This window comes from Podarcis erhardii (genome assembly GCF_964252035.2).
Source record: "Podarcis erhardii genome assembly, chromosome: 6".
Lineage (NCBI taxonomy): Eukaryota > Metazoa > Chordata > Lepidosauria > Squamata > Lacertidae > Podarcis > Podarcis erhardii.
The window spans coordinates 70,630,400-70,657,463 of NC_138510.1; the positions used below are offsets into that span (position 1 = coordinate 70,630,400).

The 27,064-nt window shown below is 40.9% G+C and overlaps 1 protein-coding gene across 2 annotated transcripts; it reads left to right on the plus strand.

Annotated features, from left to right (window-relative positions):
* The first annotated feature begins 366 nt into the window (after positions 1 to 366).
* SPATA1 (spermatogenesis associated 1) lies at positions 367 to 26,341 on the plus strand. Of its 2 annotated transcripts, XM_081865936.1 has the most exons (15): positions 367 to 862; positions 2,084 to 2,219; positions 4,017 to 4,248; positions 6,920 to 7,026; positions 8,875 to 8,992; positions 13,617 to 13,670; positions 13,785 to 14,127; positions 15,047 to 15,322; positions 16,728 to 16,869; positions 17,371 to 17,431; positions 18,506 to 18,629; positions 20,845 to 20,970; positions 21,852 to 22,030; positions 24,404 to 24,502; positions 26,042 to 26,341. In XM_081865936.1, exons 3-15 carry the CDS (start codon positions 4,213 to 4,215, stop codon positions 26,144 to 26,146), a joined length of 1,770 nt encoding a protein of 589 aa, XP_081722062.1. In that variant the 5' UTR covers positions 367 to 862; positions 2,084 to 2,219; positions 4,017 to 4,212; the 3' UTR covers positions 26,147 to 26,341. The 2 variants fall into 2 exon arrangements, with proteins under 2 accessions (XP_081722062.1, XP_081722063.1); XM_081865937.1 differs by lacking the exons at positions 367 to 862; positions 2,084 to 2,219 and adding an exon at positions 2,248 to 2,755.
* The last annotated feature ends 723 nt before the right edge of the window (positions 26,342 to 27,064 follow it).

Consider the following 27,064-nt stretch of genomic DNA (forward strand, 5'->3'; position numbering starts at 1 on the left):
TACCGAGAAAATAACAAGGCCACAGCAAATGAGTATCAAGCTCTGGAAGAAACTCCCTTCACCCTTCCCTATACGACTGCTCAAGCCTAGGCCTCACAACAGCAAGGGCAATATTCTAACCCCAGCCACTGCTAACTGCCTAAATCCCCCTGGGGGGATTTTCCCACAAAGGAGGCTCCCCCCCCCCCAAAAAAAGGGGCTGGCTGTAATGCTGTCCCCCTGCTCTCACCCCCAGGTTTATTTTATTATTATTTTTCCAAAAAAAATTATTGGTTTTCCAAATTTATAACAAACAAAACAAGAACATCAAAAACAAACAAACAAAAACCTTTATCTTAATTATAATAATTCCACTTCTGTTAACATTGTTAAGTGACTTCCTCAAATCCCCCTGGCTGAGTTTCCATATCAATCATTGTAGCGGTTTTCCAAAAGTAATTTCACATGAAATTTACATAGTCCTATTAACATCTTTCTTTCTTTTCATATTGACTTTTATCCATGATGTTCTACAACATCACATGTTTAGATCCTAGGCCTATATGGTACTCGCAAATAATTCCATTTATCTTAACATATTTAACTAAATATTCTTTTAAATTTCACCCCTTCTTTTTGGTGCTCCTCCACCTTCTGGTCGCAGACTCTTCCGGTCGGGTCGGCTAGCTCACCCCCCAGGTTTCGTGGTCTCCCAATGCCTCAGAGGGCCCTCCTGCAACCAGTACTGCAGTCCGTGTTTTGCTCAGCCGGCAAGGCCTTCAGCAACTGCCAAGTCCTCTGCAGCCAGCAGGCTCCAGCCTATAGGTTGCTCAGGATCCTCCTGCAGAAGCCACTGGGTCCTGCCTCGCCAACTGGCCTTCCTGTGAGTAAGGGAGCGGGTAAGGAGAACCAACTCTCCTCTCTAGGCTCACGCCTACCCTTCCCCGTTCCACTGTGTTCAGGCCGAGGTGCCGGCCTGAGCCTAGATTGAGGCCTCCGCCTGGCATTGCTGCTGCAAACGCAGAGGCTGGAAGGGAAGTCAGCTCGTTTCCCTTAGATTGGCATCAAGCCCTGCACCACCCTCTCCTATCGGTCCCAAGGATTTCCTCCACTCTGCCTCTCTTTGACAATGCGCCCAGCCTTCAGGGCACCATCTAGGCCAGGGGTCAGCAAACCTTTTCAGCAGGGGGCCGGTCCCCTGTCCCTCAAACCTTGTGGTGGGCCGGACTATATTTTTGGAGGGGAAATGAACAAATTCCTATGCCCCACAAATAACCTAGAGATGCATTTTAAATAAAAGCACACATTCTACTCATGTAAAAATACCAGGCAGGGCCCACAAATAACCCAGAGATTAGCACACATTCTACTCATGCTGATTCCCGGACCATCCGCGGGCCGGATTTAGAAGGCGATTGGGCTGGATCCAGCCTTAGTTTGCCTGTCCATGGTCTAGGCCTTTTGGCTGAACGTTCTCTGTTTCGCCCTGGGGAAACCGAGGGAGCGGGACGGCTTCTAAACACTCCCGTCCAGCCTTGTATATAAGTTTGGGGGTAGAGTTTAGTCCCTACAGAGAAGGCTGATGCCATGCACAGGCCTCTCTCCTCCTTAGACCTTCATGCCTAGCTGCCCTTTCTCCCCTCTGCTGCCAGTAAGGGGACGAGGGGAACACAGCAGAAATGAGAATTTTGCCCTATTTGTGCACCGACCAACCAGAGGAGCAAACAGGACTCGGCCCTAGCAAGTGAAATGGCCTGCAGTTTTATTTATATTTATATATATAAAGTAAAACACACCCAACCACCCTTTCCTAGCCTAGTGAGCTCTCTCCTTTGTTTTTGTTATTCTTCAAGGGTTTAACTTCTGAACTCATTTTATAGCTACACCAGGAGAAAAGTAACAAATGCATGTGAGATGATTGCCCGGGCTAGGCTTTAAATAAATAAATAAATAAATAAATAAATAAATAAATCACAGTTAATTTCATTTTGGTTTTGTTTGTTTAACTCTGCGTGCTTATTTGGAAGTAAATTCCACTTATTTCAGTGGGGTTTGCTCTCCAGCTCAGTGTGCATCCTTCATCTTGCATTTTCCTTACATACAGGGTTGCTGTCTTTCGTAGGTTTGCCCTCCATCCTTAAAATAAAAACAAAAAACAACAACAGGTTGAATCAAGACTGAATCATTAATTTCTGAATCAATACAGGGATCAAGCAATCCCAATCATTTACCCCTGCCAGGTAAAACTATAGTCTTCTATATTTTCAAGTGAGAAGGCTGTTAAAACGCACAGGAGCATGTCCAGGAAAACACAACCAGTGGCAAATGGCCTACATCTGGAAAGTATTGGCATGATTTTTCTCATGTCATTAGATAATATCCTTTGATGTAGTATGCTGAGTAAATGCGTGGAGAGGGAGGGACGGGTGCGGCAGGATGATAAAAATGCCCGGTTCAGAAATTAGTGAGTGTTGCTAGGCGTACAATTGCAACAGTGGAAATTCCCCAATCTGTTTACTTGTTTGTCTTTTGAGGGAAGATGCTCACAAGGGCAGCAGGGCAGCAACCAGGAGGAAGACATCATAAAATATCTGTTTTATGACCTAACCACAACTCCCAAGTTTTGTGATCTAACCGAGGTAGCAAAGGTGACAGGAAGATTAGTATATCTTTAATGAAATACAGACTCACTCTCACAAGATAGGATCGGGAAACCAAACTTAATAAAAACAACTCAGAACTTCAACTGGTCCAAAAAGCAGCAGCCAGATGACAGGTTGTGGTTCCTTTTAGATCTCATGTAACTCCTGTTTTCGGTTTGTTTCCAGGCCTGATTCAAAGGCGCTCGCACTAGTGTTTAAAGCCCTAGACAACTTAGTTGCCAAGTATTCCCTCCAAACTTTCTACTTCCCTACAGACCCTCTTGGATGTTAAGACTGACCAGAGTAGTAGTTGGTAGTTCCATCACCCTCAGAGGTTCTGGAGATGGTAGCCTGGGCAATGATATTCTCTGGCAGCTCCTAGGTTGTAGAATTCCACAGAGTTGCATCGGACACCTTCATTAGATAGTTTCCGGTGTATGCTGAAGACACATCTTTACTCTAACCTTTACCCTAACACCTGAGATAAATGTTTTCAGAACCCATCCTATTCCCGCAACGCTCATTTGTTTTAATTGTTTTTAATGTGGAATTTTTAATTGTTAGAAGATGCCCTGGGACCTGCTGGTGAAGGGTGGATAATAAATTGAGTAATACTACTACTACTAATAATAATAACAATAATTAATAATAATAATAATAATAATAATAATAATAATAATAATATAGGGGTTGACCCCTGCGAGGATGGCCTTCGTCTACTGGGCTGTCTGCAGGACATGCACTGAGCACCACGACAATGTGTTTCATATGATCCTCATGATCCTTCAACTCCCCAAAGGGGTATGAATAACACAGATCAACTGGCTTCGAGTGCTCGTCATTTGTATGATCCTCAGGCTCAGCCCTAGTTCCCCAAAGATCATAAAACTACACATCTTGACAATATGATCTACAAAACACCTAAGCCAATATCAGTGGTGCATACTGTGTTTCCCAAGCTCTGTTTATGTGTGAGTGTTGCTCATTCCTTCTAGTTATGCATGTTTTTAGACATAAGTTCCATTTTGGTTACTGCCAAGTATAGGATAATTGTGCTGTTATGAGTGAGGAAAGGGGCAAGCAGATTCAGGTACTAATTCTTCATATTTCTGAGTGTAGTTACAGTTAGGATTATCTGGCCAGTGCCTTTTTACAGCATAAACTGCATTGTCCAACCGATGGCATTCATGTTATTGTTTTTATTCTACATGGCAATTATCCCCATGTAAGCAATGTGCGTAGAACAGACCTTTGATTACTGAAATAAATCTCAGTTACATGGCCCTGGTTGTGCAATTCACTGGGTTACTAAGGTGATATTTACTTGTATATAAGGAGTGTTCACATCAAAGCGTGATGTTAGCCAACGTTTGAATCCTTTCATTTTGTTTTCAGATTAGCTAGAAGCAAAGTCTTCTGTCATCCTAAGTAGTCTCATTTTTAAACGCAGCAATGTTTTTGACACGGAAATACATATGAAATGAGTGGAATGTTACCTCCGAGAGACCAATATCCTCTGTTAAATTATGTTTGTGCGGTTTTTTTAAAAAAATGATTCGGAATTCGCTGTGAACGAGGCTAAACAGGAACTATGCCATCCAGCCATATCAGACCTCCCACATCAGAGGTGAGAAATAATGGAACTTAGAAAGCATGTCTATCCAATCTTAAGTGTACATTTTCTGCTGTAGATTGATGAGGTAACAGCAACGTATATAAATTGCTTTTTCCTATAAACAAAGCCCTTTATTATCTTCATTTTTTGTGTGATCAATTCTCACCGCCTGTGAAAGGTGTTTACAAGTAGGCTGGTTTTAAACATTACCCAAATAATGTTTTAAATTTGCTTTATGGGGATTAAATACATATAGGCATTGGGTGTGATTTAGTAAAGGTTTTCCTTTGTTGCCAGTGGGAGTTCATCTCCATCAGGAACAGGGCAGGTGGTAACTGAAGTCTCCTCAGCGTTCTCTCTTGTCTGTTACACTTTTTATCTTTAAGCTCAGGGTCATATTACCCTACGTGGTGCTTCAGTTTAGAAGGTTGCGACAGCTGCTAGTTACGCACATGAGTGCTCAGTGTTCATGTTCTGTGACTAATAGACCTGAAATGCTATTAGCAACAGTTGATACTTTTTTTAAATAAGAAGTTCAAAGCAAAGGAGTGTTAGGCTACCTTAATACAGCGAAGGGAGCACCTCCTCCCTGCTATCATGTCGCTAATAGCTTAACTGTACAGATCTAATGGAGGGAGGAGCAGGGGTAACAAAGCCCTGTATTGCTAATTACTCTGCTTTCCTAATTTCTAATTAAAACCAACCTCCCCGCAAATCCACCTAGTTGTGAAAATAAAAGCTAGACTGACCAGATCGAAAGCCGGTTCTGGCTTAATCAGTTTAACCTAGAAAAGAAATGACACATTTTGAAAGGATCGCATGAATGGAGATATAGTGTTTTCGTCAAACCCCCCGCCGCCATGTCATCTTTTGAGCATCTGCAAAAGCTTTTAATTTATTGTCTCTGCGCCATCCTTATTCCTTTAATTTCTTGATTACATCTTTTTATTTGCACCAAAACTTCTAAAACTGTTATAAACAATAAATGTGACAGTGGGCAGCCTTGTCTGGTTCCTTTAGTTATTTTACAATTCTCAGTCAGTATTTACTTGCAGTTTTGCTGATTGATCAATATATATTGCCTTAACTCCTTTTATAAAAATGTCTCCACAACCCATATATTCCAGAATGCTCAAACAGTATTTTAAACTGGTAATGTAATTATCCCATGGCACTTTTAGATTACCGGTATATGAGGCACAGCTCTCCATTCAGCTTCCATAAATTTAAATGACTGTGTTGCCATTTTTACCCAGTGATCTGCCACAGTTCTTTTATGTTCTGAGCAGGGTTAGAAACTGAGATATGAAAGCTGGGAGCTAAACAGCACCTTAAACCTAGGTTATGGGTGCAACAACTGAATGTTTGTAGGCACACTTTTTTATAACAAGAATTCAAAGCTGAAAATAAATGAACTGTGGCTAAAATATTATGTTCATTTTTCACATGGTCTAGTCCTTCCCCTGCTCCCCCCTCCCCCCAATATTCTTAAGAGGATCTCTTCTCCAGTCTTTGAAGAGTAGCTTGAAGTGGGCAGACAGAAAAAGGTCCTCCTTCTACTCCACAGTTTTAATCTGAAATCTTAGGCTGTGCCCAGAGCTCAGAAACTGCTCACTCTAATGAAATTCCCTGTCGCAAAATGTACCTAGAACAACGGGAGTTTCCAACACTGGTTCCGAGGTGACATTACTTTTCTTTTTTGAGTGCTGTTACTTAGTAGTCAAGGGACACGGGTGGCACTGTGGTCTAAACCACAGAGCCTAGGGCTTGCCGATCAGAAGGTCGGTGGTTCGAATCCCTGCGACGGGGTGAGCTCCCATTGCTTGTTCCCTTCTGCCAACCTAGCAGTTCGAAAGCACAAAGTGCAAGTAGATAAATAGGTACCGCTCCAGCGGGAAGGTAAACGGCATTTCTATGTGCTGCTCTGGTTTGCCAGAAGCGGCTTAGTCATGCTGGCCACATGACCCGGAAGCCGTACGCCGGCTCCTTCAGCCAATAAAGCGAGATGAGTGCCGCAACCCCAAGGTCGGTCGTGACTGGACCTAATGGTCAGGGGTCCCTTTACCTTTACCTTTACTTAGTAGTCAGTCAAACATGGATAACAGTGCTGGATATTGGGGAAGGGGAAGCTCATCTCTCAGTTCAAGAGCGAAACTAGCACAGCTTCATCCTACCAGAAGCCACTTTTGATCACCACAATGTGTTAAGCTTGCTCCCATTCCCTGAGCAGTGTGGAAGCGTATAGCATACATGTGGAAGCATGCAGCTTAAACATTCCAACAGCACATTCCACTGTCCCAACAACCTTAGTTTAGCATTAAGTGCCAAGCAGGCCAGTTGCAGAAATCTGATAGGCAAACCTTTAACAGTAGTATTCAGTTTCATTGTGTCTTGTTACCATGTCAGAGTTTCTGTCATCCCGGCAGACATAGTGTTTGACTAAACAAACAAACAAACAAACAAACAAACACACCATTAATAGTTCCCTCCTGTTACAGGACTTGTGTGTATAAGAAATCAAAGATATCTCATTTGGCGTCAGTCCAAACCTCCACCCCATTTAAAGCCCCTCCAGAATAGTGGATTGGGGGTTTGGGTTGCCCCTTTGCATATTTAGTTTGTCCATACTAATTGCATATAAGATTTTTTTAAAAAAATTAAATATTTATTTTAATGCATTTAGCTTTTAGAGCTTCACGTTTTTTACGTTCCGGAAGACGTGTGGAATTTCAAGTTGAATACAGTTCCTGTGGATGTTGCCAGCAAATTTTTTTCGGCGGGATTTATAAGGTGAGTTGGAATAATAAACGTCGGGTCTGCCTTTGAGAGCAGCAGTTCTAGTAGCAATTTATCCATTATATAAGTCGTATAGTTTTCTAAAAGCCAAATGTCGTATGTTGGGAAGCTTCCATGATTCTGCCATCAATTCTTTTGTAAAATGGAAAACAGCCAAATTACTCAAGGGGAGGGGAGGGGTTTTTCAATCATTTGTCCTCTCAAAACCACCCTCAAGCTGCTTTTCTCCCTGAGGGGAAAAGATTTGGGTTTCTTGTATCTTATCTCTCATTAATGAGAAATGAGCTTCTGGGAAGATGGGGTTTGGACTGGACAAGTAACAGGAAGGGACAGAGTCCAGGAGCTCCTCTTCTGCCTGGTCCTTTGCTCCTGATTTCAGCATGCCACATAGGAGATTACAATAAAATGTGTGTTATATTCATTGTATTGGAAAGTTTTATCGTTAAGGTTTTAGAAACGAGAGTTCAGGTTCAAACAAAAGGAGCAACTTGCCCCAACCGTTTAAGTCAGACAGTATTTTAAAATAAATGCACTTCTTTATAGCACACGTATGTCAGTTTATATCATGTTAACTCTTGGGCTCCTGCCGCCAAGAATCCTGAGAATTTCAGTTTATGAGGTTCTGCTTATTTTCTGTTAGTGATCGCTACTCTCCCTTTTCTCAGCAACCTACAATCAGGGATGCAAAGATCTCAGTTTTGGTTCTCTCGGTTTCTCATTTTCCCAGACTGAAATGCAGTTCTCCACATTTTTCAGCAATTTGTTATTTATATTTTTTTTAAGTCCTCATGAAAATTCACCAGCATTTTAGTGTTAATTTCTCCTAATAAACACCTTTTTACGTGCAGTTTATACACATTTTTGCAAGTATTTCCCAAAATATAATGCATTTCTGAATGCTATTTTCACTAATTATATTTTTATGCACACTTTCCCTATATATATACATTTTTGTAAACACTGATTGAAGAACTGGATTGCAATATTCAGATAAGTATGAATTTTGAAGGACAGTTGTGTTTTGGTTTGCATTGTTTCAGAAAGAGCCAATTTGATAGATTTGGCTTTAAATGAGTACCGAGTCAGATTTCTCTTCCATCCCTGACTACAATTCCTAGATTTTACTGGAAATAAGTAATGGTTGTTCAGGTCTATCGTGCAGAAGTGTTTAGTGTTCTTCTGTGTAAAGTGCACTCCTTCAATACCAGACATATTGGTGGGGAAAGATGTTGGCAATCACTGTAGAAAATGTCAACAACTCTAAATTAGGCAAGAGTCTTATTGTCTTCAGGTTAATCACCTTACTAAGTTCAGAAACTTGTACCCACCTAGTTACATTTCCAAGATCATAGGGAATTTTAATAGTTACTTATCTATAGATCACAGAAACTATTAATGTCCTATTAGTGTTATTCATTCCTAGCATTATGAATTACAATACAATGCTATCTTATAATGAAGAAAATTCCTGCCTTAATTATCTGAGAAACTGCTTAGAACATCGGTCTTGCTAACTAAGATCTTACGCATGAAATTAGAAGTTTCGGCTACGGTGTTAAGAGCTTGACATGGATGAATCACGTGAATAAAGAGATTTCTGGCACCTTGGAGATTCTATTTGTTATCACAAAATAAATGTTTCATTGTTTGTGCACAAGAAAACCCACCTTGGCACCAGAGGGCTCTAAAAGTTCATGTTCAAGGATTAAGCCATCAGTGTGAGCTTTCGGAGGTAAAATTAGATCTTTGTGGCATGTAATTAATGTACATTGCCTTTATACACCCACTTCCAAAACAAATATATCAATCATGTCTCTGCAGTAATGTAATCTGGTATTCTAGGGTGCCACCTTATATGACATTGAGAACATTAAGAGAGCAGCTCGGAGACTACCTGGGTGAAGATGCAGTTGTGGATAAGTATATCTTCCTAAAATGTATAGGGAAGAAACTTGCAGTGGTAAGTTTCTTCTGTGTTTCTGTGAGTGGGTTATCAAGAAGAGCTGTGTGCTTATTTTCAAATGTTCCCATTTAACATTTCATGTTCATGTAGTGGCAGTCGGGGGGGAAATGTGATTTTTTTCCTCCCTGGCAGCTACCGTTTCAAAATAAAGAGTTATAAAACCAAGATTATTTTTTTAAAATTATTCATGTTTTGGTCACAGTCCAGTAGGCTTCTTTGCTCATGGGCTGTAGATGCCAAAAGGAGTTTTGGCTTTATCTTTCTGCATGGCTGCCCTTACACTATACACCACAAGTTTAATTTGAAGTCATGAGGAGGTGAATATTTGGGGAAATCCACATTATATGGGTCTCTTCTGTCACGTGCAATTTTGATCATGGCTTACATTTCTAAAATTCTGTAACTTCCATACCTGCCACTCACGAGCTGGGAGCTTGGAAGAATATGAACCATTGAGTTGGATGGGACCATAAGGAACATCTAGTCTAGGGATTGGCAACCTAAGGCCCATGGGTTGGTAGCGGCCCACGAGGCTTGTCTAACCAGCCCATGGCGACCTCTGCTGCCCCCCGCTGCCCACTCTTACCGGCGCGGCGCGGGGACCGACATCCGGGTTGATAGCACCTGTGCGCATGCACTCGGGCGCTCCTCCAACCCGGATGTGTGCTGAAAATAGTGTGTGTGCATGCGTGCGGGACAGAGAAGTGCCCATGCGCATGCACACACACTATTTCTGGCACACTTCTGGGTTGAAGGAGCACCGGAAATAGTGTGTGCGCATGTGCACAGGCACTCCTCCAACCCGGAAGAGCACGTGTGTGTGCACGCTCCGGCTCATCCTCCGACAGACAGAGCGTCTACCAGCCCATACTTGGATAAGGTTGCCTACCTCTGATTCTAGTCCAACCAATGCAGAAATCTTTTGCCAAACATGGGGCTTGAACCCACAACCTTAAATATAACAATAGTGGGGTTGTTGTTGTTTAGTCGTTTAGTCCTGTCTGATTCCTTGTGATCCCATGGACCGAGCACGCCAGGCACTCCTGTCTTCCACTGCCTCCCGCAGTTTGGTCAGACTCATGTTAGTAGCTTTGAGAATACTGTCCAACCACCTCGTCCTCTGTTGTCCCCTTCTCCTTGTGCCCTCCATCTTTCCCAACACCAGTTTCTTTTCCAGGGAGTCTTCTCTTCTCATGAGGTGGCCAAAGTATTGGAGCCTCAGCTTTAGGATCTGTCCTTCCAGTGAGCACTCAGGGCTGATTTCCTTCAGAATGGATAGGTTTGATCTAGTGGGGTAGGAGAGCTTAAAAAAAAAAACACGTCTGGCACCCAATGCACCCCTTTGGTTTCAGATAATACATGGGTAGATGAATCCAAAAAGCCTGGGACACAAATTTTCACGGCCTTCTAGCAGCGATGGTGCTCATCTACCAGAAGTAATGTATTTAGCGTTAACCCTGACAATGAGTACTTGATTCTGACCAAACTAAGCCCCTTAGACATCAGATTATGCTGTTAGAGCCAATTTGGAGCTCTTGCAAAGCAAACCTGCTTTCCCAAAGCATTGTTTCTTTTTGTGATAAGGAAATAATAGGAAAATGCACCGGAAAGTGTGAGATAATGCTTGGTTGATGCAACACCTGCGTAATCTCCCCAAGAGCAAATCAGGACGAACACTCATAAAGTAGCTGGCGACATCTGCAATCAAATCCAAATGACTGCTTATTAAATAGGTTGTATTGCAGCACCCTGAGTGTAACTTAGTTGAGTGGAACCTTACGGGTGTTAGGTTCTCTAAGAGAGTCCTTCTGTTAACTGGCCTACAAAGCAAACTTTGAACCTACGTTGTCCACCATGTTTGTTCTCTGCAAAAATGCCTCTCGCTTTCACTTTCATTTCACCTTTAACAACGTAAATTCCCACGAATGCAATGAGATAGACCTCCCATGTAAAAACGCTCGGCAATTTTAAAAGCACTCTTAATGTTTTGATCTTAATAGCTGACATAGCGGAGAGTAGTAATTCCGAGGAAAATTAATGGTCTAATTGCAAGTTTTAATCATTTCCCTTTGAGCTGCTGGAAGCCTTTCTGACAAAGAGGTTTGGAATTTGTTTTGCTTTCCCTTTTTTTTTTACTGCCCCAATTCTTTTCCGAGCCAAGACTAATAAAAGACGCAACCATGAAGAAAATGAGATGGTTCTTTCAAGTGCACGATCTGCCTGTGTGCAGAGTGTGTAGCTTGGAAAGCCTACTTTAGATGGTTGTCACAGACTCCCTGGGAAGAGCTGACAAGCTCTTGTCTTGTCCAAACATATTTCTCTTTACTGCAAATCTCTCAGTTGTATTTACAGAATCAAATCAAGTTTTAACTGCTCTGCTTAGGAAAAAGAAAAGCTTAGTGTCATAATATTTAAATAACTACAGAAGTTACCCACACAGTCATTGGTACAGTGGTACCTCGGGTTAAATACTTAATTCGTTCCAGAGGTCCATTCTTAACCTGAAACTGTTCTTAACCTGAAGCACCACTTTAGCTAATGGGGCCTCCTGCTGCCACCGCGCCGCCGGAGCCCGATTTCTGTTCTTATCCTGAAGCAAAGTTCTTAACCTGAAGCACTATTTCTGGGTTAGCGGAGTGTGTAACCTGAAGCGTATGTAACCTGAAGCGTATGTAACCTGAGGTACCACTGTATTCCCAACAAACGTGATTAAGGCACTAGGTTTTATCAAGAGAAAGCGATTCATACATTGTTCAAGTGAAATAGCTGGAATATAAGCTAGTCATGACCTACTTGTGCCATTGATTTCCATAAGAAATGTGACCCATTTGGATACAGTTCACTGTATTCCTGAAAACTACGGTTTGCTGACTGGGAGCTGACCTCATGAACATGTACTTCCTTCCCTTCCTCCTGACCCCTTCAGTGCAAGTCCTCCTTCACTTGCCAGCTGTCTTTTCATATTGTAGTGCCACATCTGCTGTGATGTTAACCAAGGCTAACACTAATCCGGTTCCATCTTAACCAAGATTTCCAAACCTGCTTCAACCCTTGCTTTCAAATCCAGATCAATATCGGAATTGGTTAGCTTCACTGTAGGCATTATAATCAAACCATGATTAAGACCAACAAGATCATGCAGTGGGGGGTTCTAGCAAGGTGTGGGGAGGAATAAGGGAGCAGGGAGTGCATATTCTCAAGCCCTGTTCCCAATTTACAAACTATAGTTTGTAAGGAGCCCATGCTATATCTTTAGCAAATCACTATGTATATGGTTTTGGTCTTTTCCCACTTTTTTGTACGTTTCAAAAAGCCCTTGTACAAATGGTATAAAACACCCTTTTGATTTACTTGATAGGAAAGGTTGAAGTTGTTTTATAATATTTGAGCGGTCAGAGCAATTATATGTAATTATACGCATGTGAACAAACATTTACTGAATTTCCCAGTTCTACCGTTGCCCAACAGCGCCTTAATCTCTTCCCAGAGATACTTCTTTCTAATAAGAGAAGAGATACTTGAACTCTGTAAAGACATGTTGCTTTTATTTTAGGGGAATCAGCAGCCTTATTTTTTTGTAGCCATTAAAGTTAAGTGACATTCAAATTAAGCAACATGCTTTTATTTTAATGAACCGCAACCCTTCATGGTAAAAATCTGGTGTGGTTTTAAACAAGCATCTTTTTATATTGTTATATACTTCCAACTCCCCTGTGAGAAGTCCAGAGGTAGCACAAGAATGAGATATTTTATAACAGTTTAATATTTCTAAGGAGAAAGTAATAAAGACAGACTTCTAAAGCAAAACCACCAATTCTCTATTAGCTCTCAAAAGAAAAATTGCACCCCAAATATACTTCTGTTTTAGTCAGCTTATCTATAAACTCCAAGTGCTCTTGACGCTCTTTCCCTTTTTCTATCCAGATTCAAAACTGCCAAAACTTGCTTCTAAAGCTCTCCTTGTGCCTCCCCATTAACACTGATGAGTGTGACTTTCTGAAGACTGGAACTATTATACTTTTGATAAACCTCTGATCATATAAATTCAGAATAATAACAAGGGCAGCCAAATTTATAGCAGCATTTTCTATGTTACTTCTAAGGCATTCACACAACTGAAGAAACCTTAGGTGATTAATGAGATTTAATTAATTGATTTATCGGTTGATTAATGGATCAATCCTAAGGGAGCAGTGATCTAAGATGGTTCAGACACTTCTGCTGAATCGCATTCCCTTCCAGAAATGGAATGAGCCATTTGCAGAAGGGCATCTCTGAGTCTAACACTTATAAAAAAATTATTAGAAATTATCTAAAAACAGACAGATGCAATAAAACAATAAAAATAAAACTGCCAAAGTGAAAAAGAATTTATAAGCCTTTGTAAATAAAAAAATAGTTGTGCCATTTTTTATTTACAAAGGCTTATAAATTCTTTTATAATCTACCAGAATTCCCAAGATAAATATTCTGTGTTTTCCATTATTCACAAAAGTTTGAGTATAGCATTTTAAAAAAATAATGTTATATTCTGGCTTTCAGGAATGTAAGATGCTATACAAATTGAATGGTATGGCACTATCCTGTTTTGATAACGTCGTTTCTGTTCTTACCTTCCAAGGTAAAAGCAAAGCAAGAAACAGAACTGAAGCTCAAATCGTTTGCTCCTCCCTATGTATGTATATTGTTACATCAATTTTTGTGTAAAAGCAAAGCTACTTTGCTTTAAATATATATTATACTTTAAAAATATATTATTTATTTCAGATTAACTTGCTGTATATTTCAGGCATTTCATCCAGAACTTTATTTGTTGCCTGGAGTAGAAAGTATTTATTCATCTTCATCGTCAACTCCAGAAAGACATCACAGTAATGCAGACTATATACGTGCATATACATCATATCATAGACCACCTGATGTATCAGCTCCAGATTGTGAATCTGGTCAGAACCCCACTGTTTTGGAGAGTTCCTTGAAACGTCATCTCAGCCCAACTCAGGATAAAAATAATTTAATAGGATGGGACGAAACTGAAAAAGGAAGTGCTCAAGATCTCCCTGCAACACAGATCTCTAAGCAAGAACAGAACGAAAGGATTAAAGAGAAATATAATTCACAAAGAAGGGAAGGTGAGATATATCAAGGCTGCTTAATTGCTATAACAACCAAGTGCAGGTCAAATTGCAAGGACAAGCACAAATATTTCTTTTCCTCTGATTTTTTTAAAAAATAGTTTTCAATTATTTCTCCTCCAGCAAGAGCTGCACTTCATATTAAGATCAGACAAGTTATACCTTGTTTGAAACCATGAGGAGTTTTCAACATGAGGAGGAAAGCATAGTTTTAATTTCTTTCTCCACAATCGAGGCTTGGAGCCTGTTGCATCTCCCCTCCTGCCCTACCATACCTTATTTGAGAGGGAGATTAAGCATCTTTAACCTGGCCATTATTTCATTGTCTGTATTGATGATGCTAGCAGTAGGATTCCCGTCTACTAATCTGGTTTTGTGCCTTTTGGTGTTAACAGTTTTGCTAGAGTTTTGGTCCCATCAGGTTTTTCTTCCCTGAAACTTCATTTGTCACACTGCCATTCCCTTGTTCAATTAATCATATGTCCGGACTGGTTTCGTTCAAAATTAAGGTTTCAGGGGTGGGGAGGAAATCAAATCAGAACGACTTGTTTGCAATACGAGTTCCTGATCTTTAATTGTATTTTGGTCCTACCTAGACTGTAGCATATGGTAACATTTGCTTTTTTAATTTAACAATGGTTCCAACAATATCACTTGTTACCAAAAAAAAACCCTTAACTTTTATTTACTTGGGTATATATTTCTTTAGAATTTATGCCCAGCCTTCTTAGAAATAAAATAAACTTAAAGCGACTTACCAAAAAAAAAGTTCAAAATGTGCATAAAGCAGTTCATATTACTTACGTTAACATGACTATTAAATATGATTATTTATAATAATATATGATAAATCTACAACTTAACACAACTCTCATAAGTATATATAGCCTAATATATAATTATGTACTGCCTCCAGGAGAAATTAGTTGTAACAGAGACCTAAAGGAATCCATTAAATCTCCCTATACATTCCAATATAAAATTTCTGCAAAACAAAACTCTCTAAGAAAATCCACATCAGTGAAAATTCCTCAGCGAAAGTCTTTCAGCCAAGCTCGAGAACGGCAGCAAAATACTCCTAGAAAGGTCAAGGAACACAAAGATTCTGTTGCACCTTTGCGTATGAATCAGAACCGAGAGCAAGAGGGAAACAACCAGATTCAAGTCAATCACATCACACAGAAGATAAAAGGTATACATTGCTCCACTAAGCACTCCATTTAAAGTTTATTTGTATTTTGCATTAGCATTGTAAAAAAAAAATCTATCTGAAAAAGCTGCTGTGGAGATTCGGGGAGCCATCTGGAACAGCATGAGAGGAACCATGCAGGATTCCAAGGGGCAGAGGAATAAGCAAAGATTGCCTCCCGCCTTCCTCTACTTGGGGAACCTCCATGGGATCTGAGAGCTTTCCATCAACATAAGGAGGCCTTCCATTTACGGAATAGCCATTCTGAATCCCAACCCTTTGGTTTGCATGAAAGCATTTAATAAATAATGCACTTAACCGTATTTTTCCGTGTATAAAATGAGGTTTTTTTATTAGGAAATAATGTTAAACATTTTGGGTCGTCTTATACACGGATAGTGCAGAGGGGGGACGGGCAATTGGTAGCAGCCGCAAGCAGGAGATTGTCAGCGGCGATTGGGCATGTGATTGGTGGCTGCCACAAGGACTGTTATTGATTGGCTGCTGCTATGGAAATTGGGCGGGTGATTAGTGGCGAGCGGGCAGACGATTGGTGGCTCTGGCGACGCGTGGGATTGGTAGTGTCAATCAGGCAGCTGAGCAATATTTGGCACCCCCCCCCAAAAAAAAACCTTAACAACTCTTGGCAATCTCCCCCCATTTTCTGAATTTGGAGTCCCAAAAACAGGGGCGTCTTATACACAGGTTCGTGTTATACATGGAAAAATACGGTAATTTCATTAAACTATTTAATAAAGCTCAGTGATCTGTGGAACTGGTCCAGAAGCCACATGAGGACAGTTTTTCAGTAGTAAACATTGGTGGTTCTTTAGGTGATAAGATCCGCTTGCTTGCATCGGGCCTAATTAAAAGCCAGGAGTGACAGCAATCCTAACCTAGATGAAAAAAATAGAAACTTGAAATGGTTGGACATTGCAAACTACAGCAGTTTAAGAAAGGGGAAATGTATTCTGCCCGTCGGCTAATATGCACTTTTGTCCAGATTGCCTCCCATTTTCTACATTTTACAATCTCCTGTGTGATGGGGCTGGACACGTTTTTATTAAAACATACTGGCATTTGCCCTTAGAGTTTTCTTTCATCTCAGGGTCTTTCTTCTATATCCTGCCTGTGAGCCAACTGGCGTTCTTGACTTTGCATTGATAATTTCCATTTTTGCTTCAGGCAGATATGCCCAGAATCTGTACACACTCATTTTTTCGCCAAGCCATTGCTTCTGGTGGTGGATGGCAGAAGTAAAAACATGTATATGGAAACAGAAATATTATTTAATATTGGGTATTATTTATTACCCGCCCTACACCCTAACGTCCCAGGGCAGGTTACAACATTAAAACACACCATTAAAAACAGCTAAATATTATTATTTTTTTGACCTCTGATGTAGAAGCTCCTATTGCGCTGGATGCAAATATAGAAAATGAAGGCAACCTGACAGGTATTGGAATGGGAAGACACACCACAGGGGATTCTGGAATCCCAGAATCTTTGGAGGAGAGAGACATGGACTATTCACACAGAATGAGGAGGTAACGAAACGGAGAAATTTCTTTATATATCTTTGTGATAAAGGCTAAAAACACTTGAAATAAACAAGCCGTCATGCTGACAGTATTAGCTGCCCTTCATTAAAGTTGCATTAAGGGCTCCCAACATGTTGGATAATGGGGGAAAAAGCAAACACTTTAATTAGTTTTCAGACAAATATAATTAAACCTGTGAACCTGTTCTCTTCAGCTCATTTCCTGTGTGTGAGGTTAGTGCTTCCATGGAATGTTTGCTACCAGTCCAGTTGGCTACCAGCAAGCTGCCGCACCCTAATTTCAGCGCCCCGTTTTCAGATTGGTAATCTGCCACCCCAGCACTCTATATTTGTTAGATCCCACCAGCCTTTTAAACAAATTTAATTAAGGTGGTTTGTTTCTAATGTAATTACTACACTGCACTTGGATTTCATCTTTAGCCAACAGCGCCCTGGAATTATTTATTGTTTCTAATGTAATTGCACTGTGCTTTAATTTCATCTTTAGCCAACAGCATCCTGGAATTGCCAAGTCTGTTGCTGACACCGGTAGCGTGCAAGATAGCCAGGTATGTTTCCAAACATCTAGCAAAATAAATAAATAAGGTAGTTGAAATTGGTTGCAATCGTTTCAATAACTTGAGCTCGTTTTTCTTTTCTTTTGGATTGTTGATTGCAATAAGATTTCGTTGTTGAAGCAGAATAACTTCTACCCACTCTTGACAAATGCTCATGAAACAAGCGCTTTTGCCATACATTTGAAGTAGCACATATGCTACAAGCAATTGGAGATCCATGTGGGTTTATAATGTTTGCGTATGTATGTATATGTACACATACACAGAGATATATTCAGTACCAAAGTACCAAGGAGTAGACCAAGTCTATGCATATTTAGTTGGAAACAGGAACGGAAGGCTATGTAAATTTTGGTTCTCTCAGTTTTTCATTTTTTAAAAATATTAAATTCAGTTTTCCACGTTTCTGCAACAATTCACATTTTTGGGGACATAAATCCTCATGAAAATCCTTAAACAATTGAGGGTGAAATATCCTGTTTTGGCTAATGTACATATTTTTGCAAATAATCTACCCCAATATAATTCATTTTTGGGTTGTATTATAAAAAATAATCCTAGGAGCTTTAGTTTGGTTAGTATACACTTCCAGGTAAAGGTAACACTAAATATATTACTCCTGGTAACCGAGCCACCATAGCTGCTAGAGGGCCGTGAAACTTTGTGGCCCTGGCTTTTAGATTTGTGTACGCATGTGCTATCTGAAACCAAAACAGCTCATGGATTGACAGATGTGAAATATATTGGCATTATTTTCAGCTCTCCTACCCCACTATCTGGGGCAGTGCTGAAGTTCAGCTTGCTTGTCCATCAGAACACATGGGTCAGATGTGTGCCATGAAATATGCCCTCGATACTCTGCAATGTTCAGAGGTCGGTGGCAGAGGCATATGGATTCCTAGCCAGACAGGTTGCAGACAGGGTTCCCTGAAGGTAACTATTGTTTTCCACTAAAAGGACACTTGAGTTAGCCTTCCCTTTAAGACTGATATAAATAGAATCTCCAGTTTCATGTACTGTAGGGAAAGCAGCAAATGCTGACATGCTTTTTCATTTGGTCCCTAGACTGATGAAAATAACCTAAATGACTTTGCACATCTGAGCCAGTATATTTCGCCTCCTACTCCACCTCTTCTGGCTCTGTCTGTAAACAGAGCTGAAGCTCCCAGCGGAATCTTTCCAAGAGAGGGTGAGCAAATTGTTCTAAGAGATCCTATGGGGTTAAAGTCTTCCCCCACAATGCCTGACTGTGAAAGGGAACAAAGATTGACAGCAAGAGACCTACACATCCACACCGTACATTGAAAGCACACCTTTCCCCAAAGGTTCCTGGGCACCATAGTTAATGGTAGGGATGTCAAAGAATTCTGCTGGAAATGGAAACAACAGCAGAAGTCACTCCTAATTCACAGGTTCATCTGAGATCAGGCACGGAAATCTCACAAGCGAATGCGAGCAGTTTTTGCTGCTGCTTTTCAGTCCATAAGCATCACATAAAAGATACACTGTTTTCCGCATTGTTTTTGCCGTTTCTCTTGCACTGAAATGTACTGGAATTAATTATGTAATTAGTTTCAGTCATCGTGGATAGTGAGATGAACAAATGTCTGTTTTAGCAGAAGCCAAACTGCAGCAGAATGGAAACGGATTGCGACAAAGCTAGGTCAGGACTGAAATCACTGTCTTACATTCATAGTTAAGAGTGCTGGGAACTGAAGCTCTGTGAGGGGTAAACTATGTGTCCCAGCATTCTTTGGGGGGAAGCCATGTTCTTTAAACATATAGTGTTAATATGACTTGACAGAAATCAAAGCCTCTGGAAACCTAATGGGAAAAGCAGGAAAAGCCTTGAATCTCATGCTCTGCTTGTACGTGTGTGTAGATAAACCTTATAACACACACACACAAAAACAACAATTCTCTAGGGACCTTCATTCCAAGGAAACCAAGTACAAAGTATGTGCTAGGACCCCTCTCACCACTCTCAATTTTGAGGGTGTGCAACAACTCGGTAGTTAAAAATGGCATAACTTAACAGCAGCAGGCTTTTCCTGGCTCTCTTACGAAGTAGGAGGCAGAGTTTGCTTAAACGTAAGTGACCCCAGTGCATGCATTGTCTAAGCAAACACCGTTGTCGGGGAGCCTCTAAGGAGTCACTTGTCATTGCTGGCATGTTCCAAAGACACTAATCCCAACCCCGGTGCTTGCCTTTCCTTTGACCGAGTGCCCCTGAGGGAGGATAATTTGGCTTAATTCAGTTTTTACATCATTAAAATTAATCCAGCCGCCTGTGTCACATCACAGACTAAGTGTTTTGTTATACAATTAGCACAATCCCCATTGAACTTATATTTGTTATTTCACATACAGTATATGTACCGTACTTTTCCATGTATAAGACAAAGGTTTTTTATTTAAAAATTATGTTCAGAATTGTGGGTCATCTTATACCCGGATACAATCTCCCCGCTCCCCCATTTTTTCAAGTTGGAGTCCCCCAAAACAGGGGACGTCTTATACATGGGTGTGTGTTATACACGAAAAAATATGGTATATAGAGCACCATTTGTACAAGGAGCTCAGCCATGTAAATACATGGTTCTCCCCTTCCTCATTTCAACCTCACAACAATCCTCTGAGGTAGGTAGGTTACCCTGAGAGGTCATGATTGGCCTAAGGCCACCCAGTAAACTTTGTGGCTGAGAGGTGATTTGAACCCGGGTTTCCTTGGTCCTAGTCCAACTCCAGCCACAACACCTCTCTGGAGTAGTGCAGACTTTTTGTACTTGCCCATATGTTGCACGGTTTCTGCTTTTGATAGGAGCTAGGCAGTGGCAGGTTCCCAGTAGACATGCCTGGTCTCATTAATCTCTAGGCGTTTAGGCATTGTTTCGTTTATTTAAAAGCATTTCTAAAATGCTGAATATTCAAAATCTCTATGCAAAACTACAAGCATTAAAACATTACCGTCCTGGCGGAAATGTATTGATCAGGGAAAGCCTGGGCAACACAATATGTGTTTGCAAGTTTTAAAATTCCCTTCCCAGCCCTCAAGAGGAATTGTTGCAGTGACACCTTCAGATGGTATGTCTGAGGTACGTGAAGGGGAAAGTCACAGAGAAGGATTTGTTTCATACGGTGTGGAGTTTTGTGCACTAGCATCTCGTACAGGACAGATACAGGCAGAATGTTAGTATGGGCTGTGTGCCTGGATCTTGGGAGGCAGGCAGGGATCTGATGCTCCAAATTGCCACATCAAAGACCCCTAAAATACTGCAGATCTTTCTGTAGACCTGGGCTTCTTTTCTTCTCGGAGGCACTCCTGTGTCAGATTTCTTTATCCTGGGCTTTCCGCATTTTTTAACCAGCACAAGTATACTAATCTTGAGGTTTCTTTTCCTCAGGTAGTGAGTTGATCAGACAGCTGCAACACACCAAGGCAGAACGAAAGCACCTGGAGAGGGCTAGAGAAGAGCTGGTTAAAAAAGTGAGGAGCTTACTGGAACAGAACAAACTCAGGAGATACCAGGGTATGTGTTATTAGGCTGAGATATCTGTTGAGGTTGTTATCGACACTCCCCCACACACCTCCCTCCTTAGTTTTTGTTTTGTTTCGTTTTAGGCCAGTTGCCAGAAAAAAACGAACAGCGAAGTCTCCCCCCTCCACCCCACCTTCTGCTTTTTAAAAGTTGTACTTAGGTGAACAGGCAGCTTTTGCATTGGCCTCCATTGTCTCAGGAGTCACCAAAGCAATATCTTGGAAAAAGGGAAGCCCAAGAGATACATTGACAAAGCGTAACTGCTTTATGTCTATAAAAACCAAGGTAGCTTTTGACTGGTTGCGGGTGTGGTTTAGTGGGTTTTGACAGGTCAAGGAAATAAAGAAGGTGAAGGAAGAATAACTTTATTTCTGCTTGAGTGGAGGTGGTGGAGGACTGAGGAGCTAGCAAAGCTAGAAGATAGCATCATTGTTGGAGGTGGGTTTGCTTTTGCTTCCTCCTCCATGGTAGTGTGTCATCTAGCACCCTGGTTTCCATCAGAATTGGACCATTTCTTAGATGTCTCTCAGTTTATACCCCTTCTTTACCTTTGTTAAAGCAAAGTCTCATACCTGCCTGCAAACCACACATTCGAGAGTTTGGGTTTCCACATGCTAGAGTCCAGCTATTCATTTTTAAGTACTGTATGAAAGCTGTGGCACTTGACCTAGCATGTTAAAATTTATACAATGTTTTCAACTCTTAATATTTTTGGTTTATGTTTGAACTGAGCAATATTGCTTACTATTCTGGTTCTTAAGTTACAATTCTGTATTTTCCTAGGACTAAGCCTCACTGAACTGAAAATGGTCTGAAAACCTGAATAGAATTGTGCCATTGAGAATATCATTTTGATCTGTTTCCCCGTACAGCTCGTGATTCCTGGAAAAAGAAATATTTTGAAGCTAAAAAAGTCACAGCTTCCTTGGAGGAAGTTTCGAATAAACTGCGGGAAGATTTAGAACTTCACTACCAGAAATTGTTGGTGCAGCTAGAAGCTAGGGATATAAGGAAAAAACGAAATAATTTAACACAGGTTGCTAATTCAAAGGTAATGCTGTTTGCTCAGTCTTTAGCTCTCCTTTCCATAAAATCTAAGCTCCTTCATGCCATTTAGACAGATAAGTATTCTTCAGATTTTATAATAACCCTTGAAGAGAGTTTAATAATTTCCTTTACTAATCTGACATAATCCCTGCCTGTATAATTTAAATTGAGCTACTTTTTATATCTCAAAGGCTCAATTCCATAAAGGAACACGCTCATCAGGAATATTTGTATCAGACTGTTTTTCTTTTGCACAGGAAAATGATATCCATGCAGATTAACTTTCAAGCCATGATCCTAAACATACACTTACCTGGGTAGTCAGTTTCTTTACTACAGGGATGGGCAAGCTGTGGATTTTCAGATGTTGTCATGCTACAGCTCTCTGCCTTCATCCTTGACCATTGACCATGCCAGCTGGGGTTGATGGAAGTCCAACAACTTCAGAAGGACCACAGGTTGCCCATGCAAGCTTTTCTGTATCAAGGCATTGTGTTTAGAATGTGAAAATAATGGAAATTGATAGTGACCTGCACTAGAAGACAAATACTATAATGGCAGTAGAGAGAGACAGAGAGAAGTCCCCCAAACTAGATGAAATGTAAATTAATACATAGCATTGTAACAACGTGGCCTTGCCAAAAATCATAGCTTTACAAACAGGAAAGATGGAAATTTCTCTGCAGGCTCTTTCCCCCTCAATTTGAATTGGCATAACACACTGCTTGCCTGATTCAACTCCGATATGTAATTAAATTGTTTTGTGTGTATAAAATAGCTTTCTCGCTGGCTCGACAATGAAACTCGTGAGAATACAGTTTTAAGTTAATTAAATCCTTCCCATATGAATCATGCCCTTGAGATATCAACACAGTTCTGCTAATTACTCTGAGAACCAAAGGATTTGCTTGTGTCTCAGCCTTTTCTCATGTAGCAAACTTCCTCCTGTTTACATCTTTCAAGTTATCTTCCTGTTAAACCAAGATTTATCCCAGTTATATATCCCAGTTATAAGGCATGAATGATTTCCCCCCCCCTTCAGATTACCTTCTGTTTACAGCAGTGACAGTGTGCCTGTGATCTGCCAGATGCTGTTGGACTCCTACCAGCCTCATTGCCAGTAGTCAGGGATGATGGGAATCGGAATACAACATCTGGAATGCCACAGGTTCTCCATTCCTGGTTTCGATCATGCGTTAAGACAACACCTTTGTCAGCTCTGTTCATTCCCACAACTGAGTTCTGCATTTGCTCGGAGCAACTCTGGAACTTTCTAGAATGTTAATCAAGGAGCTGGTGTTCTTTCCTGCTCGTTCTGGTAGAGAAAGATGTGATTATTTGAGCACACTCTGAGTGGGTAAAGGAAACACATTCTTGACCATTTTCACTACTGCACGGATGGTAGCACCAGGAACTTCCTCGTTTAGTTTCTCACAGCTTTCTATCTTCATTTTCAACCATTTCAGCTACCACTTGTTGTGTTAGTTTTCCTTTGTGGCAATGGTGCTGCCATTTTCCTTTACAAAGCTGTGAGGCCAGGTGACATCTATGACAATGGTCTCTTCCATTTGGGTGAAGGAAAGCCATCCAATAGATAGATAGATGCAATCATTGCCTGAAATAATAGCTGTAAGGAGAAATTAATACTCAATTTTATTATATAGTCACACATTCAAACTCAAAACTATGTGATATCAAAAGGGGAGATGGGAGAGTCTAAAACTGGCAGTACAAACAAAATACAAACCACAGGATTCCTTGCCCATTTCCCTACATTTGCCAAAGAAATATTAGACAAAACTGGATCCCTTGATTCCAGAAAATAGCCTCTTGTCTACCCCAATCCCCAAAATGGAGTCCAACACATGCCCTCTCACAACAAAGAGGTGTGGAGAGACAGGAAGATAACTCACGTTGGAAGCACCCATATCTGCACATGAACTCTCTCTCTCTTTGAAATTCACCTGTGCCTTTTAATAGATAGAAGTCTCATGGGGAGAAGGGAAGGACAAATTTATTTTGGGCTTGGGTCAGTCTAGGGTAGCTATAGCAAGGTCTACCAGGTGTGTACCAACTAAGCATGGAAGTAAATTCACATGCAGAATTGCATTATTTTATGTTAATACAGTGAGGCCAGGGCCTCACCTGCCATGTGACCAATCAGTCCACCATTTGAATAACTGCATGAGACATAGCCCTGATGTTCTGCCCTATGCATGTTTCTGGGAGGAAGGTGATACAACAGAAGCTGAGGGACTAAATCATATCATTTTAAGGAGAGATGCAGATTTGGACGTTTTGCACAGACAGTGATATTAATAAGTGCAGGATGTATGTTAACTCTGAACTGTACGAAACTTTTCTTTGTTTCTTCTAGAATAATACAATAATCCAGATCATCACTCTGCAGCATGAAATTGAACAACTAAGGAGAAAGGTTGATAATGCAAAAATGAAGCTTGTCATAGAAATTAAGGTATTACACCTTAACTTGCCTAGTTCGTTTTATATCCAAGTGAAGAATGCAAACATTATATTTAGATTTTTATCTCAAGCATACCCTTTAGTGTTTTTCTTTTTTTAAAAAAACAACATTTAAGTCACACCTTTCAGGAGTTTAAAGTGGCATACATCCCAAATCCCCCATTTTATCCTCAGAATACCTCTTACAAAGCTTAGGCTGAGAAAAAGTAACTATGGGATAGCTTCATAGCTTCTTGAGAGCTTCATAGCTAAGTGAGGAATCAAACCTGGACCTCCCTAGTCATAGTCAAACACATCACCCACTACACCACACTTGGCTCTTCAGTAGTTCAAGACTGGAGAGCTGGAGGTCAAGGAAATAACTTCTGCTTTTCAATTGCTTTTGTTCTGTAGGCGTATTCTGAGTTCATTGCACTATGGAGCTGAGGACTAAAGGGTGTTCACCCTGGAGTTAAGCACATGGTCATATTTGAGATCTGGTTCACCAAAACACTGAACTTTAACTTTGCTTCCATAGCAGCGGTGTTTCTGTAAGCAGCCACTACTCCACTAAGGAGGAAAGAGAGGCTATTTTTCAAAAAGCAAATATGCAACCCTTGTTCTTTGAATAGGGACCTAAAAGTCTGTGATGCTGCACCAGAGAATGTCCTACACCACATAGAAAAGCAATATAGCTTTTTACTTTTTGGTCCCATGTCTGGAACCAGCAAATACAACTGGTGTCCACTGTGATGGTTGCTGTTTTCAGTTGGCAAAGGGCACGTAACTGATTAACAAACCACTCGTCTTGCCTTTCATTTGCACTGAAATGATGGGTGGAATAGCATACAGGCAGTGTAATTGCATAGGATACACAAATAATTTTGCCGCAGCGGACAGCAAGACGAATAGCGTAGATTTCAGCAGAAGATGAATTGCAGTGGAACAGAAAACAGTGCTGCATGCAGCTGACACAGGGTGGGACAGAACATAATGTTTTCTCACATCCGCTGTGCCTCTACCAATTTTTCAAAATTCCAAATGTGCCTGGGATCCAAACATGTTTAGCATCTCTGCTTTAAGCATTGTACCTGCCAACATGGAGTACCAAGATGGCGTGTGCTTTTCAGTAGTCTAAATGTAGCTCAGGGACCTCTTTTGCTTATACTACCCTCTAAAATGTGTTGTACATTTATGGTATTGTACTAATAATACAACAACAACAATTGGCAATTTGTGGTCAGAAAAATCACAGGAACAGAAACACACCACTTTGAGATCTGCAGTACAATCTGTGATATTTCTTCACCTCATTTCCCACTCTCATTAATGGGAATATGATGTAATTTGTACACTAGGGCTTGCCATTACTAGTGACCTTAATATGCCAGAAACAAACCAAAATGATTCATCCTTTAACTCATTGGGCTTGAAAGATGGAAGAACAAGGAAATGGTTATTAATCCACATAAAGGTTGAACTGTATCTATAAAATAATACGAAGGTTCTAATTTCATTCTTCCTTTTGCAATCTCGGAATATTTTTTTCTAGATGAGGAAGCAGGCAGCTTCTGATTTGCGAGCACTGAAGGCAGAACTGGCGCACAAGAAAGTTCAGTCTTCTTTAAGACTCCACCCTGAAGGACAAGTCTATTAGCTGGCTGCCGTTTGTGAGATTCTTCTCTGCATATTTGTATAGCTACTCCCAGAACCTATTTCTTCCAGTTTTAAATTTGTTCAGCTATAGGAGAGATGTTGTGTGTGTTGAAAATGAATGTTGAACAACAGTAATTCATCACAACACCGATCTGTAATAATTCTACTGCTGGCGTTAAATGGCATTATCACCTCATTCCAGTAACGAACAACCATGTGCAGGGACAAAATGTCAGTTGGAAGCGGGAACATAGGAAGAGCCCGCTGGATCAGGGCTATGACCCATCTAACATCCTGTCTTCACAACAGAAAGACCACACACCTGTTTTCCAGGTGGTGGTAGCAATAGCAGCCTGGCCGCTAGATAGCTGGGGTAGGTGGGTGAGGGGGACCTGCCCTCACAACCAGCTGATGCCACAGTCAAAACAAAACAAATTCCTTCCAGTAGCACCTTAAAGACCAACTAAGTCAGTTCTTGGTATGAGCTTTCGTGTGCATGCACACTTCTTCAGATACACTGATACAGATACAGATACAGTCGCCCTCATCCGGCCGTGGGAGCTAGTGAGATTGCCTGCTGAAAATGAAAATTTAAAATGGGTCAGTCATGGCTCTAGTTGGCCGGGGGTTGCTTCAGCGACGGACCTGACAGAGCCGGTGTTCAGTCAGATCCACCGCCAGGACATAAAAGCTGGCTGCATCGCAAGCAGTCCGTTCAGTCAGGAATTGGCCCATAACCGTCATGGCTAGTAGCCGTTAATTTTTTGAACCATGAATTTATCTCGTCCTCTTTTAAAGCCATCCGAGTAGGTGGCCAGAACTGCCTTCTGTGGGAGCAAGCTCCATAGTTCAATATGCAGTTGCTTGAAGAAGTACCTCCATATCACCTGAATCTTCCCACATCCAGCTTCATTGATGT